Source organism: Mustelus asterias, chromosome 4 (assembly GCF_964213995.1).
Source record: "Mustelus asterias chromosome 4, sMusAst1.hap1.1, whole genome shotgun sequence".
In the NCBI taxonomy this organism is placed as follows: Eukaryota; Metazoa; Chordata; class Chondrichthyes; order Carcharhiniformes; family Triakidae; genus Mustelus; species Mustelus asterias.
Window position 1 is genome coordinate 28,134,884 of NC_135804.1, and position 19,366 is coordinate 28,154,249.

A 19,366-nucleotide genomic window follows, 5' to 3' on the forward strand; every position below is an offset into this window, starting at 1 on the left:
TTCAAAAAACTCTGGTGAGCACATGCCTGAGAAAGATCATCTCACAGCACACACACACACATCCACAGAGAGGTTTCCGTGTCAAAGTCTCAACACCATTTGAACCCAGGGAGGTATATGCGTGCGGCAGCATTCATTGTTAAAGAATAGAAGCTGTGCCAGATTGTAGCATTGTTTGCATACCTGATGATTGAGCAAATTGGGATCATATCGGCTTTGAACATTGGAATTTGGACAGGACCCATAAAGGAAGGGCGGCACGGCGACACAGTGGTTAGCACTGCTGCCTCATTGCGCCAGGGACCCAGGTTCAATTCCAGCCTTGGGTCACTATCTGTGTGGAGTTTGCACATTCTCCCCGTGTCTGCATGGGTTTCCTCCGGGTGCTCCGGTTTCCTCCCACATTCCAGAGATGTGTGGGTGAGGTTGATTGGCCATGCTAAATTGCCCCTTAGTGTCAGCGGGACTAGGAGGGTAAATATATGGGGTTACGGGGAATCGGGCCTGGGTGGGAATGTGGTCGGTACAGGCTCGATGGGCCAAATGGCCTTCTTCTGCACTGTAAATTCTATGATTCTGTGAAAGCTAGGCTGCGATAAATATTGATTAAACTCGGAACTCGTCTGGATATCGGAAGGCTTAAATTCCAACCGATTGATATTATAGTGTGGGAATTTGTCCCCTTCTCTGTGACAGTCACAGAGGAAATGTTGCTTCGTTTGAGTATTTGATTCTTTAAAAATCTCAGTATTTATACATGTGGATAAATATATCCTTCCCCAGCTCCGCACCAAAAGAAAGGGACTGGTATAATTGAATTGAGAGGCTGATTTGCCCAGCCTCGTGCCCCAAGGCAGAACTTGACACATTCCACTATACCTTCCAAAGAGACTGGAACTCTGGTCAGCTCACCACGGAAATATCGAGTAGATTAAGGTTAAGACCTGGCTGCCCTCAGTGCAGAGGCAATTCACCGACTGCACATTAACAGGCAGGATGAGAGTGACACTGCACCTTGGTGTAGATATCCTATGATGGGATTGAAAGTATTGCTGCAATATATTTCTGTATTTCTCAGACGCTGTCGTGTGTTTCTGGTTGGAGTACACATTGTGGGGGCATCCAGTTACTCGACACAGGCAGACTCCTGAATATCAATCAATTGGACACCAATTTGAGTTCCTATGTTTCAAATAATCCCCTCCCGGAAATACATTGTGGATCTGACCTGCTGAAGCTGGTCTCTCCTTTGCCCCACTCTAATACAAAATCTGAAGCATTGGAACACGACAAATCCAAAACAAGTACTTGTAACAGACAGAACCTTCAAAAAAACTAACCAGCTCCCACCTTTCAACACATCTTTCTAGACACGTTACCCACCGTGTACACCTTCACCCAGTGTACACCTTCACCCAGTGTACACCTTCACCCAGTGTACACCTTCACCCAGTGTACACTTTTACCCACCACGTAGACTATTACTCTCCATGTACACCGTTACTCTCCATGTACACCTTTACCCACCATGTACACTTTTACCCAGTGTACACCTTTATCTACCATATACATCTTTACCCAGCTATCAGACATCTTTCAGACACCAAGATTAGTTCACTATGGAGGATATTTAATCTCCTTAGGCTTCAAGTAAATGATTTTTAAATCATATTTCCTGATGCAATGGATATAATATTCTACAATTTGCTTGAATCTCTCAAGTTACAAGAAGAGCAGAAATTACAAAAATACTTGCAACTATGTAGTGCCTTTCATGACTGAAAATACTAAATAATATGAAGTGAACCAAATAGAAACATCAAAGACCAAGGTTGTGTTTTGTCTATTGGACCATATTGATCATCCTTGGTTAGGAATCTCAGATTGTAATAGATAGGCAGGCTGTGGGGAATGGAGTGGAAGGACACTGCTCGGAGCTGGGTTTGTGGGGGGTTGGGGGAATCATTCTCGCCAAGTGCAATCCAAACATTTTTACTTTCATAGAATCTATGGAATCATTGAATCCCTACAGTGCAAAAGGAGGCCATTCAGCCCATCGATAACAATCCCTACCAGGCCCTATCCCCGTGACCCCACATATTTACCTGCTAGCCTCCCTGACACTGAGGGGCAATTTAGCATGGCCAATCAACCTAACGCGCACATCTTTGGAGTGTGGGAGAAAACCGGAGCACCCGGAGGAAACCCACGCAGACACGGAGAGAACATGCAAACTCCACATAGATAGACACCCAAGGCCGGAATTGAACCTGGGTCCCTGGCGCTGTGAGGCAACAGTGTTAACCACTGTGCCGCCCACGTTGCATGGTAGAGTCATGGAATCATACAGTACAGAAGAAGCCATTTGGCCCATCAAGTCTGCACTGACAAAACTGCACTAAATCTACACCAAGCCCACTTTCCAGCACTTGGCCCATATTATGACATTTCAAGCGCTCATCTATGTAATTTTTGAAAGTTGTGAGGTTTCCCACCTCTATTACCCTCCCAGACAGTGCATTCCAGACTTCCACCACCCTCTGGGTAAAAAAATGTTTCCTCAAATTCCCTCTAAACCTCCTGCCCCTCATCTTCAAATTATGCCCCCTCGTTATTGACCCTTCAACCAAGGGGAACAGCTGCTTCCTATCCATATCCCTCATAATCTTATACACCTCAATCAGGTTCCCCCTCAGCCTTCTCTGCTCAAAAGAAAACATAGTAAGAAGTCTCACAACACCAGGTTAAAGTCCAACAGGTTTATTTGGTAGTGGCTTTTGCTACCAAATAAACCTGTTGGACTTTAACCTGGTTTTGTGAGACTTCTTACTGTGTTTACCCCAGTCCAATGCCGGCATCTCCACATCAAAAGAAAACAACCAGAGCTTATCTGGCTTCTCTTCATAACTTAAATGCTCCATCCGAGGCAACATCCTGGTGAATCTCCTCTGCACCCTCTCCAGTACAATCACATCCTTCCTATAGTGAGGCGGCCAGCACTGCGCACTGTACTCCCGCTGTTGCCTAGTTAGCATTTATACATCTCCATCATTACCTCCCTGCTCTTATAATCTATGCTACAAGGGCAAGTGTCCCGTACACCTGCTTAACTGCCCTATTAACCTGTCCTTCCGCCTTCAGGGATCTGTGGACCAGCATCCCCAGAATCCTCTGAGCCCTGCCAGTCATTGAGTATTCCCTTGTCTTGTTACTCCTTCCAAAGTGCATCACCTCACACTTTTCAGGATTAAGTTCCTTCTGCCACTGATCTGCCCAGCTGACCAACCCGCCTGTATCTTCCTGCAACCCAAGACCTTCGTCCTCACTATTAACCACCCTGCCAATCTTCCTGCTATCCGCAAACAGCAGGACACACACACACAGAGCAGGATACACACACACACAGACACGCACACACAGCAGGATACACGCACTCACGCACGCGGATCACCCTCATTGTTCCACTGGAGCAAGCAGAGAGGGAGTGATTTGTGGCAGGAGTGCTGGTGAGAGATTTATTTATTCAGTCAGTTAGTGTGTTTTTTTTGCCTTTATTTTTGTAGTAGTATTTTTCTTAATTTTAAACTGAAAACCGGAAGTGGGCTGCTTAGGAGTCTGGGAAGGGTTTTTTTAAGCGCGTGAAGTATAAAAGGTACACTGCAGTATACAGCGGGCAGCGTCGGGAGCAGGCAGCGTAGTGAGCAGGGAGCAGAGTGTGAGCTATAAGGGCTTTGGCTCACAGGGCTTCGGGGGACAGGGCGAGCGGGGTGAGTTTTTTTTTCATTCTTATTTACTTTTCTCTGTGTACCTTGGTATAAAGGGGCAAATATGAGTGTGAAGCCAGTGTGTTGTTCCAGTGTAGGATGTGGGAGGTCCTGGAGGTACCTGGCCTCCCAGACATCCACATCTGTGAGGGGTGTGTTGAGCTGCGGTTCCTGAGGGATCGTGTTAAGGAGCTGGAAGTGCAGCTCGAGGACCTTAGGCTGTTAAGGGAGAATGAGGAGGTGATAGACAAGAGCTATCATCAGGTGGTCACACCAGGGCCACGGGTGGAGGCCAAGTGGGTGACGCCCAGGAAGGGTAAAGCTCGGGTGTTTGAGAGCACCCCGGTGGATGTGCCCCTACACAACAAATACTCCTGCCTGAGTACTGCTGGGAGGGACAGCCCGCCTGGGGGAAGCAGCAGTGGCCGTGTCTCCGGAGTGGAGTCCGGCCCTGTCACTCAGAGGGCTAAGGAAAAGAGGAGGAAGGCAGTGTTAATCAGGGACTTGACAGTAAGGGGATCGGACAGGCATTTTTGTGGAGGCAGGTGGGAGTCTCGGATGGTGGTCTGCCTCCCTGGGGCCGGGATCCAGGATGTCGCTGGTCGGCTCCCAGACATCCTGAGGGGGGAGGGAGAGGAGCCAGAGGTAGCGGTACATATTGGTACTGCTGATGTGGGAAGGAAGGGGGAAGGGGTCATGAAAAGAGAGTATAGGGAATTAGGGAGACAGCTGAGAAGGAGGAAAGCAAAGGTAGTAATCTCAGGATTGCTGCCTGTGCCACGGGAGAGTGAGGTGGAGGATGAATGTATGGCTGAGGGACTGGTACAGGGGGCAGGGATTCAGGTTCCTGGACCATTGGGACCTCTTTAGGGGCAGGTGTGACCTGTACACAAAAAACGGGTGGCACTTGAATCCCAGGGGACCAATATCCTGGCGGGAAGGTTGTCTAAGGCTACAGGGGAGAGTTTAAACTAGATAGGTTGGGGGGAGGGGATCGAGACGAGGTGATTGGGAGCGAGGAAGTTAGCTCGCAAACAGAGAAGGGTTATAGATGGTGCAAGAGGGAGGATGGACAGGGGATAGAGAAGGGGAGAGCTCAGACCAAAGGATTGAGATGTGTTTACTTTAATGCCAGGAGTATAGTGAATAAAGGGGATGAGCTCAGAGCGTGGATCGATGCCTGGAAGTGTGATGGGGTGGCCATTACGGAGACTTGGATGTCTCAGGGACAGGACTGGATACTACAGGTGCCGGGATTCAGATGTTTCAGGAAGGACAGGGAGGGAGGCAAGAGAGGGGGTGGAGTGGTACTGCTGATCAGGAATAGTGTCACAGCTGTAGAGAAGGTGTATGCTGTGGAAGGATTGTCTTCAGAGTCTCTGGGGGTGGAAGTTTGGAGTGGGAAGGGGTCGATCACTTTGCTTGGAGTTTTCTATAGGCCACCCAATAGTGACAGGGAGGTGGAGGAGCAGATAGGGAAACAGATCCTGGAGAGTTGCAATAATAGCAGAGTTGTTGTGATGGGAGACTTTAATTTCCCAAACATAGATTGGAATATCCCTAGGGTAAGGGGATTGGATGGGGAGGAGTTCATTAGGTGTGTTCAGGAGGGTTTCCTGACACAGCATGTGGACAAGCCTACAAGAGGAGAGGCTGTACTTGATCTGATACTGACCAATGAGCCTGGACAGGTGTCAGATCTCTCAGTGGGAAAGCATCTTGGGGATAGCGATCATAACTCTATCTCCTTTATGCTTGCATTGGAAAAAGAGAGGATCAGGCAAGCTAGGAAAGCGTTTATATGGAGTAAGGGGAAATATGAAGACATAAGGCAGCAAATTAGAGGAGTAAATTGGAAGGAGGTATTCTCGGGGAAATCTACTGAAGAGAGGTGGCAGTTTTTCAAGGAATGTCTGTCTAGGGTTCTACAGGACAATGTTCCGAGCAGACAGGGAGGAGTTGGTAGGTTAAAGGAACCGTGGTGCACGAAATCTGTGCGGGACCTAGTCGAGAAGAAAAGGAAAGCGTACAAAAGGCTCAGAGAGCTTGGCGAAGATAGGGATCTAGAGGAGTATACGGCTTGTAGGAAGGGACTAAAGAAGGAAATTAGGAGAGCCATAAGGGGTCACGAGAAGGCCTTGGCAAGTAGAATTAAGGAAAACCCTAAGGCGTTCTATAAATATGTGAAGAGTAAAAGGATGCGACGTGAAGGAATAGGGCCTATAAAAGGTGAAGGCGGGAAAATCAGTACGGAACCAGTAGAAATGGCAGAGGTGCTTAATGAGTATTTTGCCTCGGTTTTCACAGAGGAGAAGGACATGGGTGGATGTACTGTGGTGGACTGAAAAGATTGAGTATGTGGACTTTAACAAAGAGGTTGTGCTGGAATCTTTGAATGGCATCAAGATAGATAAGTCGCCGGGTCTGGGTGGGATGTACCCCAGGTTACTGTGGGAGACGAGGGAAGAGATTGCAGAGCCTCTGGCGATGATCTTTGCGTCATCGATGGAGACGGGAGAGGTGCCGGAGGATTGCGGATGTTGTTCCTCTTTTCAAGAAGGGGAATAGGGATAGCCCAGGAAATTACCGACCGGTGAGTCTAACCTCAGTGGTTGGTAAGCTGATGGAGAAGATCCTGAGGGACAAGATTTATGAGCATTTGGAGAGGTTTAGTATGCTCAAGAATACTCAGCATGGCTTTGTCAAAGGCAGATCGTACCTTATGAGCCTGGTGGAGTTCTTCGAAAATGTGACTAAACACATTGACGAAGGGAAAGCGGTAGATGTGGTTTATATGGATTTTAGCAAGGCGTTCGATAAGGTCCCCCATGCAAGGCTTCTAGAAAAAGTGAGAGGGCATGGGATCCAAGGGGCTGCTGCCCTGTGGATCCAGAACTGGCTTGCCCAAAGGAGGCAGAGAGTGTGTATAGATGGGTCTTTTTCTAAATGGAAGTCGGTCACCAGTGGTGTGCCCCAGGGATCTGTTCTGGGACCCTTGCTGTTTGTAATTTTCATAAATGACCTGGATGAGGAAGTGGAGGGATGGGTTGGTAAGTTTGCCGATGACATGAAGGTTGGTGGGGTTGTGGATAGTCTGGAGGGATGTCAGAAGTTACAGAGAGACATAGATAGGATGCAAGATGCAAGACTGGGCGGAGAAGTGGCAGATGGACTTCAACCCAGATAAATGCGTAGTGGTCCATTTTGGCAGGTCAAATGGGATGAAGGAGTACAATATTAAGGGAAAGACTCTTAGTACTGTGGAGGATCAGAAGGACCTTGGGGTCCGGGTCCATAGGACTCTAAAATCGGCCCCGCAGGTGGAGGAGGTGGTTAAGAAGGCGTATGGTGTGCTGGCCTTTATCAATCGAGTGATTGAGTTTAGGAGTCTGGGCATAATGATGCAGCTATTTAAGACCCTCATCAGACCCCACTTGGAGTACTGTGCTCAGTTCTGGTCGCCTCATTACAGGAAGGATGTGGAAAAGATTGAAAGGGTGCAGAGGAGATTTACAAGGATGTTGCCTGGATTGAGTGGCATGCCTTATGAGGATAGGCTGAGGGAGCTCGATCTTTTCTCCTTGGAGAGACGTAGGATGAGAGGAGACCTAATAGAGGTATATAAGATGTTGAGAGGCATAGATCGGGTGGACTCTCAGAAGCTTTTTCCCAGGGTAGAAATGGCTGCTACGAGAGGAAACAGGTTTAAGGTGCTGGGGGGGGGGGGGGGGGGGGGGGGGGGTAGGTACAGGGGAAATGTTAGGGGGAGGTTTTTCACACAGAGGGTGGTGGGCGAGTGGAATCGGCTGTCGTCCATGGTGGTGGAGGCAAACTCAATAGGGTCTTTTAAGAGACTCCTGGATGAGTACATGGGACTTAATAGGATGGAGGGTTATAGGTAGGTCTAAAAGGTAGGGATATGTTCGGCACAACTTGTGGGGCTGAAGGGCCTGTTTTGTGCTGTAGTTTTTTTACACACACACACACACACACACAGGAAGTATCCGCAAACACATCATTTCACCCCTCCCAAAATTCTCATTTGTTTAGCTGTGGATTGTAAAGATGCTGCTGCTGATGTTTCAATGTGTTTATAATATCAGGAAGGGGGAAATGTGGCGAACAGAGAAACATTCTGGCCACCCCTGCACTCAGGGTGCTGGTTAGCACGGCTGCTTCACAGCGCCAGGGACCCAGGTTTGATTCCTGGCTTGGGTCACTGTCTGTGCGGAGTCTGCACATTCTCCCCATGTCTGCGTGAGTTTCCTCCGGGTGTTCCGGTTTCCTCCCACAGTCCGAAAGACGTGCTGGTTAGGTACATTGACTATGCTACATTCTCCCTCAGTGTACCCGAACAGGCGCCGGAGTGTGGCGACTAGAGGATTTTCACAGTAACTTCATTGCAGTGTTAATGTAAGCCTACTTGTGACACTAATAAATAAGCTTTAAAACTTTGTGTGTGTGTGTGCAGCTGTTTGGTTGGTCTGTGTGTGTGTGTGCAGCTGTTTGGTTGGTGTGTATGTGTGTGTGCAGCTGTTTGGTTGGTGTGTGTGTTTAGGAGGCTGGTCCTGAGCTAGCCGATCACATGGTAGTGTCTGATTGACAGCGGGAGCTGCGGGACTCTGGCTGGGATTCGCTGTTATGGAAACCTGCGGGAAGGTTGGGCAGTAGAAATGAGAGAGCGGAGCGGGGGAAATGGCCAGGTCGGGCAGTGATGGGGAGCCGGGCAGCGGCTCGGCCGACGCGCTGGAGCCGCAGCTTCTGTCCCTGGACGAGGTGCTGAGAGCGTACGAGCAGCCGATCAATGAGGAGCAAGCCTGGGCGGTGTGTTACCAATGCTGCCGCTCCTTACACCGGGACTGGCCCCGGGAGCAGGTGCGCATTGGCCGCGTCAGGGAGCTGGCTGCGATCCGACTGCACCGGGATGGCACCGTGTCCCTGTGCGGGGAGCAGAGGAGCTCCTCACCCACGGGTAAGAATACTGCCCTCCCTCACTCCAGCAGCCCCAATATCAGGGAGCATGTACAAAACATCCAGCCACAAGTTTGTAGGCTTATCACTTTATTGCCCCAGCTAACCGCAGTTACTGAGAAGTCCCTACCATAATCATAGCTACCTGTCCCATCAACCACTAACAAACTAACCCTACCATAATTACAGTTACCTGTCCCATCAACCACTAACAAACTAACCCTACCATAATTACAGTTACCTGTCCCATCAACCACTAACAAACTAACCCTACCATAATTACAGCTACCTGCCCTTGTCCCATCAACCACAAAGAAGCTATCTCTACCATAGCGACATTCCCATCAACCACAAAGAAACTAGCCACACCATAATTATAGTTTGCCAACTCCCAGCAACACCGAAAAGCTAGTCCCTCTTTTTTGGATTGAAACCAATTAAAATAAATCAGATGAATTAAAGGGGCACCCTCCTGAAGGATACTACCCTAAACAACAAAAAAAATCACAAATGAAACTGAAGACATCAAATCAAAACATAGTTAAGAGTGTCAATGATGTACCCCAGTCCCCGCGGTGCCCATCAGGCATGGAAGGCCTTGAACCCGGTGCCAGTGGACTCCACGTGTTCCTTCTCCAGGAATGGCCGTGATAGAGGGGCAGACTGTTGGGTCCGACAACCCCCTTGGTCAGCCGCTGCCTGAAACTGGTAATTGCAAATCCACTGAAAAGTTGGTCATCTCCCAACCTAGTTATAGTTTCATTAGCAAGTGGCCAGCTGTGAGTAATTGCTGACTTATAGACACACTACAACAGGGTGAAAGCCAATACATCCACTATCACTATCTCAATGTATCCTCACTTATGAACATCGAATATTGTTCTTAATGCAATCCATATATACAAATATCTAATGAACATTTCAGTTTTAAATCTCCTTTATAGAGATTAATGCTAACCCTGAATGGTTATATTGACAGATCTCAGGATATTTAAATACAAATAGACTTCTACTGTGTACCATCCATGTTTCCAAACTGTTCATATGTTGTTGCTTTATTTAAAATGTTTCTGCTTTTGAAACTTTAGATTATGAAAAAATCCTGAACTATTTCCTTAATTAGCCTGTTCTATTTCTGCAACATAGATCCAGAATTTGAATAGAGTCATAGAGGTTTACAGCATGGAAACAGGTCCTTTGGCCCAACTTGTCCATGCCGCCCTTTTTTTCTACCACTAAGCTAGTCCCAATTGCCTACATTTGGTCCATGTCCCTCTATATCCACCTTCCCCATGTCTAAATGCTTTTTAAAAGACAAAGTTGTACCCACCTTTTACTACTACCTTTGGCAACTCATTCCAGACATTCACCACTCACTGTGTGGAAAAAATTACCCCTATGGACCCTTTGTATCTCTCCCCTCTCACCTTAAACTATTCCCTCTTGTTTTAGACTCCCCTACCTTTGGGAAAAGATGTTGACTATCTACCTTATCTATGCCCCTCATTATTTTATAGACTTCTATAAAATCACCCCTAAGCCTCCTACACTCCAGGGAAAAAAGTCCCAGTCTATCCAGCCTCTCCTTATAACTCAAACCATTAAGTCCTGGTAGCATCCTAGTAAATCTTTTCTGCACTCTTTTTCTAGTTTTATAATATCCTTTCTATAATAGGGTGACCAGAACTGCACACAGTATTCCAAGTGTGGCCTTACCAATGTCTTGTACAACTTCAACAAGACGTCCCAACTCCTGAATTCAATGTTTTGACCAATGAAACCAAGCATGCTGAATGCCTCTTCACCACCCTGTCTAACTGTGGCTCCACTTTCAAGGAGCTATGAACCTGTATCCCTAGATCTTTTTGTTCTATAATTCTCCCCATCGATCTACCAAAATGCATCACCTTGCATTTATCTAAATTAAACTCCATCTGCCATTCATCAGCCCACTGGCCCAATTGACCAAGATCCTGTTGCATCCTAGATAACCTTCTTCACTGTCCACTATGCCACCAATCTTACTAACCATGCCTCCTAAATTCTCATGCTTAATCATTGATTTAAATGACAAATAACAGTGGACTCAGCACCGATCCCTAAGGCACACCGCTGGTCACAGGCCTCCAGTTTGAAAAACAATCCTCTACAACCACCCTGGTTCTTCTGTCATCAAGCCAATTTTGTATCCAATTGGCTACCTCACCCTGGATCCCGTGAGATTTAACCTTGTGTAACAACCTACCATGTGGTACCTTGTCAAAAGCTTTGCCAAAGTCCATATAGACAATGTCAACTGCACTGCCCTCATCTACCTTCTTGGTTACCTCTTCAAAAAACTCAGTCAAATTCATGAGACATGATTTTCCATTCACAAAGCCATGCTGACTGTCCCTAATCAGTCCTTGCCTGCGAAATGACTGTCGATTCTGTCTCTCAGAATACCTTCTAACAACTTACCTACTGCAGATGTTAGGCTCACCAGCTTGTAGCTCCCAGGCTTTTCCCTGCAGCCCTACTTAAACAAAGACACAATATTTGCCACTCTACAATTTTCAGGCACCTCAGCTGTGGCCGTCGACGATTCAAATATCTCTGATCGGGGACCTGCAATTTCTTCCTTACACCCCAGGACGTTGTGGGAGGCTATTTCATCAGGTCCCAGGGATTTATCTACCTTGATGCTCTTTAAGACTTCCAGCACCACCTCCTCTGTAATATGTACACTCCTCAAGACATCACTATTTATTTCCCCAAGTTCCCCAACATCCATGCCTTTCTCAGCAGTAAATGCTGATGAAAAATATTCATTTAGGATCTCACCCATCTCTTGTGGATCTGCACATAGATGACCTTGTTGATCCTTAAAAGGCCCTGCTCTCCCTTGTTACTCTTTTGCCCTTTATGTATTTGTAGAAGCTGTTTGGATTCTCCTTTGCCTTATCTGCCAAAACAATATCATGTCCCCTTTTTGCCCTCCTGAGTTCTCTCTTAACTCTACTCCTACACCTTCTATACTCCTCAGGGGATTCACTTGATCCCAGCTGCCTATGCATCTCATATGCCTCCTTCTTCTTCTTGACCAGGGCCTCAATATCCCAAGTCATCTGGGGTTCCTTACTTCTGCCAGCTATGCTCTTCACTCTCAAAGGAATGTGTTTACCCTGAACCCTGGTTAACACATTTCTGAAAGCCTCCCACTCACCAGCCATCCCTTTGCCTGCCAAAAGACTCCCCAATCAACTTTTGGAAGTTCCTCTTTAATACCATCAAAATTGTCCTTGCTCCAATTTAGAATTTTAACTTTTGGTCCAAACCTATCATTCTCCATAGCTAACTTAAAACTCATGGAATTATGGTCACTGGTTCTAAAGTGATCCCTCACTAACACTTCTGTCACTTGTCCTTCCTTATTTCCCAAGAGGAGGTCAAGTTTTGCCCCCTCTCTAGTCGGGCCATCCACGTACTGAATGAGAAATTCCTTCTGAATACACTCAACAAATTTCTCTCCATCCAAGCCCCTAATACTATGGCTGTCCCAATCAATGTTGGGAAAGTTAAAGTCACCTACTACTACCATCCTATTTTTCTTGGAGCTATCCGTAAGCTCCTTGCATATTTGCTCCTCAATTTCCCATTGACTATTTGGGAGCCTGTAGTACAATCCTATCAAAGTGATCTCCCCCTTCTTATTTCTGAGATCAAACTGTTTTTGCCTCATGAATGTAACTTATTACTTTAATGTTTTAAGTGATGCTTTTTAGAATACCCTGAAGAATCATTGTCTTGACTAGCACTTACCCTGAAATAAGTTAACCAGATCTGATCCAGACAAGAACTAGTTACAAGAGGTATCTTGCAGGGAACTGTGAAGCAATTACCCAGTCATAGGGTCCTCGTAATATTTTTGAACGTCATTTGAGCTTCTTGAATGTACTGCACTTACTTTCATTTCCTTGTTGATCTTGATTAAAGCATAGCTTTGGACTCTGGAGTGTGAGTGTGAACTAATGAGTCTTATATCTCAATGAATCCAGCTGGACTCAATATTTTAGCAGAAGAATTCTGTGCTGCTACATACAACTTTGAATACTTATTTGTTCATATATTTCACTAACTGATACAAAGGCAAAATATTGCAGGTGCTGGAAATCTGAAAAAGAAGCAGAAAATGCTGAAAAGGTACAGCAAGCAATTAGGAAACTAGTTCCTTTATTGCAAGGGAAGGTGGAGTACAAGAATAAAGAAATTGTGTTACAGTTGTACAGGGTTTTGTTGAGATCACATCTAGAATGTTGTGTGCAGTTTTGAATTCCACATTTAACAAAGGATAAAAGCAAATTACTGTGGATGCTGGAATCTGAAACAAAAACTGAAAATGCTGGAAAATCTTAGCGCGGTGGCACAGTGGTTAGTGCTGCTGTCTCACAGTGCCAGGGACCTGGGTTCAATTCCGGCCTCAGGTAACTGTCTGTGTGGAGTTTGCACGTTCTCCCCGTGTCTGCGTGGGTTTCCTCGAGGTGCTCCGGTTTCCTCCCACAGTCCAAAGATGTGCGGCTTAGGTTGATTGGCCATGCTAATTTGACCCAAGTGTCAGGGGGATTACCAGTGTGAATTTGTGGGGTTACGGGGATAGGGCCTGAATGGGATTGTGGCCGAATGGCCTCCTTCAGGCCATTCGGCCCACCGTAGGATTCTATGATACCAGGTCTGACAGCATCATGGAGAGAGAATAGAGCTATCTTTTCGAGTCTGCATGATTCTTCCAAAGAATCATCCAGACTTGAAATTTTGGCTCTATTCTCTCTCCATGGATGCTGTCAGACCTGCTGAGATTTTCCAGCATTTTTAGTTTAAGAAAGGGTATATTTGCTTTGGAGACAGTACATCGAAGATTGTCCAGGGAACAATGATGAGAAGCTGAATAAATTGGGTTTATATTCTCTGGCATATGGAAGAATGAGACCTACAAAATTCTGAAGGGGCTTGATACAGTGGATGCTGAGAGATTGTTTCTGCTGGTCGGGGAACCTAAAACACGGGGGCACGGTCTCTGGATAAGGGGGTTGATCATTTTGGAATGAGATGAGGAGACATTTCTTCACTCAGAGGATTGTGAACCTTTAGGATTCTTTGCCCTAAAGGATTGTGGATGCTCCATCACTGAATGCATCAAAGTCTGAGATAGACAGATGTTTGATCTCTCAGGGAATTAAGGGATGCTATTGGGGGGGCAGGCTGGAAAGTGGAACTCTACCTATAAGGGTTTGCCTATTCCGCTGAGTTTCCCATCTCAACTGTGCTGCTGGCCAGATTGAAACAACTCTGGCACACTGCCATGCCCTTATTGCAGCCAACTGAAGTGTGAACTATTGGGTTGTATGCTTCTTATTTACAGTAGCTGGTGCATTAGCTTGAAGGTGAGAGGGGATGGGGGGAGAGAATCAGTAGATTCACAGCCTTGCAATTTTTCAAATCAAGATGTTATTATATTGCATAGAACTCTGAATCTAATTTATACATCCTACCCTGCCACCTGCTGCATAAGCGTGCACTACTAAGAACAGTTTTTGTTCCAGCCACCTCCTGATAACGACTTTAAAACAAAATAAAGTGATGTTGTTTATCATGTGGTGCAGAGCCAAATACTGATGTAAAATCCATTACACACCAGTGCATTGAGTATTAGTTGGAAATAGCTTTACCATGATGAATTTAGTATTTGAGGAGATTTTCAAAATTCTGCCCAGTCACCTTGAGGGGAAGAAGAGGAAGTTAATTTACAATGGAACAATATTACCTGGCTTTGCTCTGATTGTGTGTGTATATATTTTTTCTATATATATATAATTTGTATTTTATAACTTAGTATTTTCTCCTAAAAGTCATATATGGACTCAATTCATAAACCTCAAATCAACAAGATGCGCAAAAAGGCTCTGTGCAATTATCCATGTTGCTGTTGGTTTTTGAAGGTTTTTCAATGACATGCACAAGTACCCAAACCAGTTCACCCACAATTCTTTAATCTACATCCTCTTTAGGAACAGATACCCTAACCAATCACCTTCTTGCTTCCCTTATCTCAGTCAGAGTTCGCTGTCCACCCATTTTTCAAGTTTACCTGGGAGGTGTCTATCTAATCATGAGAATTTCGGATTGTGTACACCAACTGTCGTCATCGGTTGTTTGTAGTTTTATGACACATTTGAATGAGTAAATCACAAAAAATATCAAACGACATTGGTGGACACCAACCACAATAAAATAAAATTCTTATGTTTTATTCCAGTAATATTTACACTGAGCTTATAGAATCATAGAATCCTACAGTGCAGAAGGAGGCCATTCAGCCCATCGAATCTGCACCAACCACAATCCCACCCAGGCCCTATCCCCATAAACCCCATGCATTTACCCTAGCTAGTCCCCCTGACACGAAGGGGCAATTTAGCATGACTTAACCTTCACATCTCTTTGGACTGTGGGAGGAAACTGGATTACCTAGAGGAAACCCACGCAGACACGGGGAGAATGTGCAAACTCCATACAGACAGTGACCCAAGCCGGGAATCGAACCCGGGTTCCTGGCAGGCAGCAGTGCTAACCACTGTGCCACCGTGCCGCCCTTATCTATTACAGTGATACAAAGGGCTATTTGCAAACACATATGAAATTAATGGAGACTGTTTGCCAGGCTTTGTACTGTTTTGTTAGCATAAGTGGGGCTGAATTCTATGAAATAATTAATTCTATTAATTCTATGAAATTATAATTCTAAAAGTTTTGCCAGGAGCAGAAAAACATCATGAGAAGCTCTCTAATAATGGCAGCCCATTGTATATGAGCAGGTTAAGTAACAATCAGTCAAATGTTTGCATTTGGACAGCCACAGTAAGGTTAGAATTTTGGTCATTGATTAATTGTGTTGACAAGATAGTATTAATGAATTCCATCAAATGTGAAAGGTTGCAAATTTGTTGAATTAATTTGAGTAAACTATTTGTATTCTTTTGCAGTTTGTTTCTGCTTAAGACCTGATATATTTTTGTAAATTAAGGATTAAATAAAATGTCAGAAATCTTTGTTTTCAAATTCATTGCCAGAATGGCTGCTTTTCCAAGACAGCGGGAAGTGTAGACAGAGTCAATGGCTGGTTTGGGTGATGGAATGGGCTTTGTTCATGATCCTTTGTATTTTTTGTGGTCTTGGATGGGGCAGGAGACACACTAAGCTGTGATACAACCAGAAAGAATGCTTTCTATGGTGCATCTGTTAAAGTTGGTGAGAGTGGTAGGGGACACGCCAAATTTCCTTAGCCTCCTGAGAAAGTAGGAGCGTTGGTGGGCTTCAGCACTGGCATGGGGGGACCACGACAGGTTGTTGGTGACCTGGACATCTAGAAACTTGAAGCTCTCAACCATTTCCACTTCATCCCCGTTGATGTAGACAGGGGCATGTTCTCCGGACAATAGTCATTAAGGCACGCTGCTTGGTTTTTCTTTGATACGGGAATGATGGTCATCTTCTTGAAGCAGATAGGGACCTCAGATTGGTTTAAAGAGAGGTTAAAGATCTGCGAATACCCACGCCAGCTGGTCCGTGCAAGATCTGAGTGCTCATCCGGGTACCCCATCCGGGCCAGTCACTTTCTGTGGGTTGACTCTTGAGAAGGCTGCTCTCACATCTGTGGTGGTGAGCTTGGATACAGGTTCTTCTGAAGTTACCAGGATGGAGAGTGTGCTCTCGCTGACCTCTTGCTCAAAATGGGCATAGAATGCGTTGAGCTCATCGTGGAGGGGTGCATTGGTGCCGGCGATTTTACATGCCTTCATCTTATAGCCTGTAATCTCTTGCAGACTTTGCCATAGCCGGTCAGATTCCGTGTGGCGAGCCTGAGACTGTAGCTTGGTCCAGTACTGTCTTTTGGCATTTCTGACGGATCTCTTGCCCTGAGATGGTGGTGATGCGCCGCCTTCTTGAACTTCTAGCAGCATGATTTAACTAAGTGGCTTCATAGGCCACCTTGGGGGGCCTGTAGGAGTCAACCGCATCACTGTGAGAATGGAATCACGTCTGGGCCAGATTGGGGAGGGATAGCAGCCAGGTACCTACCTAAAGATTACTAGTAAACCATTTGGGTTTCAAAATTTAAAAAAATCATGCCTTCAAAAAATAAAACTGCAATTGTAAGACAGCAAATTACAGTTTAACTGTTTTCTTTGCTGTTCCTGACATCAAAAGAGCAGGATATATTACAACGGGAATTTCCCCTGTAAATCAGCAGTATTTTGGTGCTTTGCAACAGTTTCTCCAAACTTCCAGCCTGTTGTTCAGTATTGATATCACAGGAGTCCGAGATCGTTCTGCACAGTAGCTACCAATTACAAAGAACAAAGAACAATACAGCACAGGAACAGGCCCTTCGGCCCTCCAAGCCCGCGCCGCTCCCCGGTCCAGGATTGAATCCAGGATCCCCGCCCAATTTTCCAGCCTATTTACATCCTAATATCCTATCCACCGAGCTGTCCCTCACAGCTACGATGCTTTGTTCATCCCAACCTATTAACTCACCCCCACCCCCCCATTCCAGACCATGTGATCTCCAGGGAGAGGCGAAAACCCAGAGTGAAAACCCCAGGGCCAATATGGGGAAAAAAAAATCTGGGAAATTCCTCTCCGACCCCCTGTGGCGATCGAAACGAGTCCAGGAGATCACACTGGTCCTGATCAGAAAATGCTTCCCAACCCTATTCATTTCCACTTCTGCTTTACGAACACCATCTGAATTCCCTGCCCCCGAGACAGGTTCCCAACTATCCGCAGTCTCGCTCTGTACTGGCACCAGCAAGATGATCATAGAATGAAGCCTTGAAACGAGAAACAAAGAACAATTAGCCCGCGCCGCTCCCTGGTCCAAACTAGACCACTCTTTTGTATCCCTCCATTCCCACTCCGTTCATTTAGCTGTCTAGATAAGTCTTAAACGTTCCCAGTGTGTCCGCCTCCACCACCTTGCCCGGCAACACATTTCATGCCCCCACGACCCTCTGTGTAAAATATGTCCTTCTGATATCTGTGTTAAACCTCCCCCCCCCTTCACCTTGAACCTATGACCCCTCGTGAACGTCACCACCGACCCGGGGAAAAGTTTCCCACCGTTCACCCTATCTATGCCTTTCATAATTTTATACACCTCTATTAAGTCTTCCCCTCATCCTCCGTCTTTCCAAGGAGAACAACCCCAGTTTCCCCAATCTCTCCTCATAACCAAGCCCCTCCATACCAGGCAACATCCTGGTAAACCTCTTCTGTACTCTCTCCAAAGCCTCCACGTCCTTCTGGTAGTGTGGCGACCAGAACTGGACGCAGTATTCCAAATGCGGCCGAACCAACGTTCTATACATCTGCAACATCAGACCCCAACTTTTATACTCTATGCCCCATCCTATAAAGGCAAGCATGCCATATGCCTTCTTCACCACCTTCTCCACCTGTGACGTCACCTTCAAAGATCTGTGGACTTGCACACCCAGGTCCCTCTGCGTCTCTACACCCTTTATGGTTCTTCCATTTATCGTGTAGCTCCTCCCTACATTATTCCCACCAAAATGCATCACTTCGCATTTATCAGGATTGAACTCCATCTGCCATTTCTTTGCCCAAATTTCCAGCCTATCTATATCCTTCTGTAGCCTCTGACAATGTTCCTCACTATCTGCAAGTCCTGCCAGTTTTGTGTCGTCCGCAAACTTACTGATCACCCCAGTTACTCCTTCTTCCAGATCATTTATATAAATCACAAACAGCAGAGGTCCCAATACAGAGCCCTGCGGAACACCACTAGTCACAGGCCTCCAGCCGGAAAAAGACCCTTCCACTACCACCCTCTGTCTTCTATGACCAAGCCAGTTCTCCACCCATCTAGCCACCTCCCCCTTTATCCCATGAGATCCAACCTTTTTCACTAGCCTACCATAAGGGACTTTGTCAAACGCTTTACTAAAGTCCATATAGACAACGTCCACGGCCCTTCCTTCGTCAACCATTCTGGTCACTTCTTCCTAAATTAATTTAGGAAAATCTTCTAAATAATTATAGTAATTGTATAATTCACCTATGCAACAATTTTTAGACTTTAGAAGAAGAACATTTATGAGGTGCTGAATTACTTTGTTGTGCTTGAAAATAAAATAAAAACCAACCTTATTTTGAAGGTTTATTTTGAAAATTATTAAGGTAATCCTTGTGTAAAAATGACAAGAAGAGAAGTTTATTCCATTTGTAAGGAAGACCTCATTACTGTCACCCCTCAGGCAAAATAGCTTTCTCATGTATAAATGCTGTGTCCCACACTTAACTACTAGTGATCCTTCACTTTTGGTTTGTTTATATGGACCTACTTAAAACAGCAACTTTATATTCCATCACAATATTGTGAAAATCAATCTTTGCTTGGACCAAGTTAGTACTCTTGGATTGATGAGCAGTTGGAACAGTGATTGTAATGTGAGCCATTTTAGTTCCCACCAAACCTGTTTTCTACAAAACGTCACACATTCTTAGGAACATTATTTTACACTAGGAAAAACATTGTGATGTTTATTCATTGAATGTAATAGTCTGTCACG

General features: G+C 45.6%; 1 protein-coding gene across 1 annotated transcript in view; it reads left to right on the plus strand.

Annotated features, from left to right (window-relative positions):
• The first annotated feature begins 8,459 nt into the window (after positions 1-8,459).
• spire2 (spire-type actin nucleation factor 2) overlaps positions 8,460-19,366 on the plus strand; it is a 93,972-nt gene continuing 83,065 nt past the window's right edge. The window contains exon 1 of the mRNA XM_078210239.1: positions 8,460-8,736. Within this exon, the coding sequence (XP_078066365.1) occupies positions 8,460-8,736 (277 nt within the window). The remainder of the gene's footprint in view (positions 8,737-19,366) is intronic.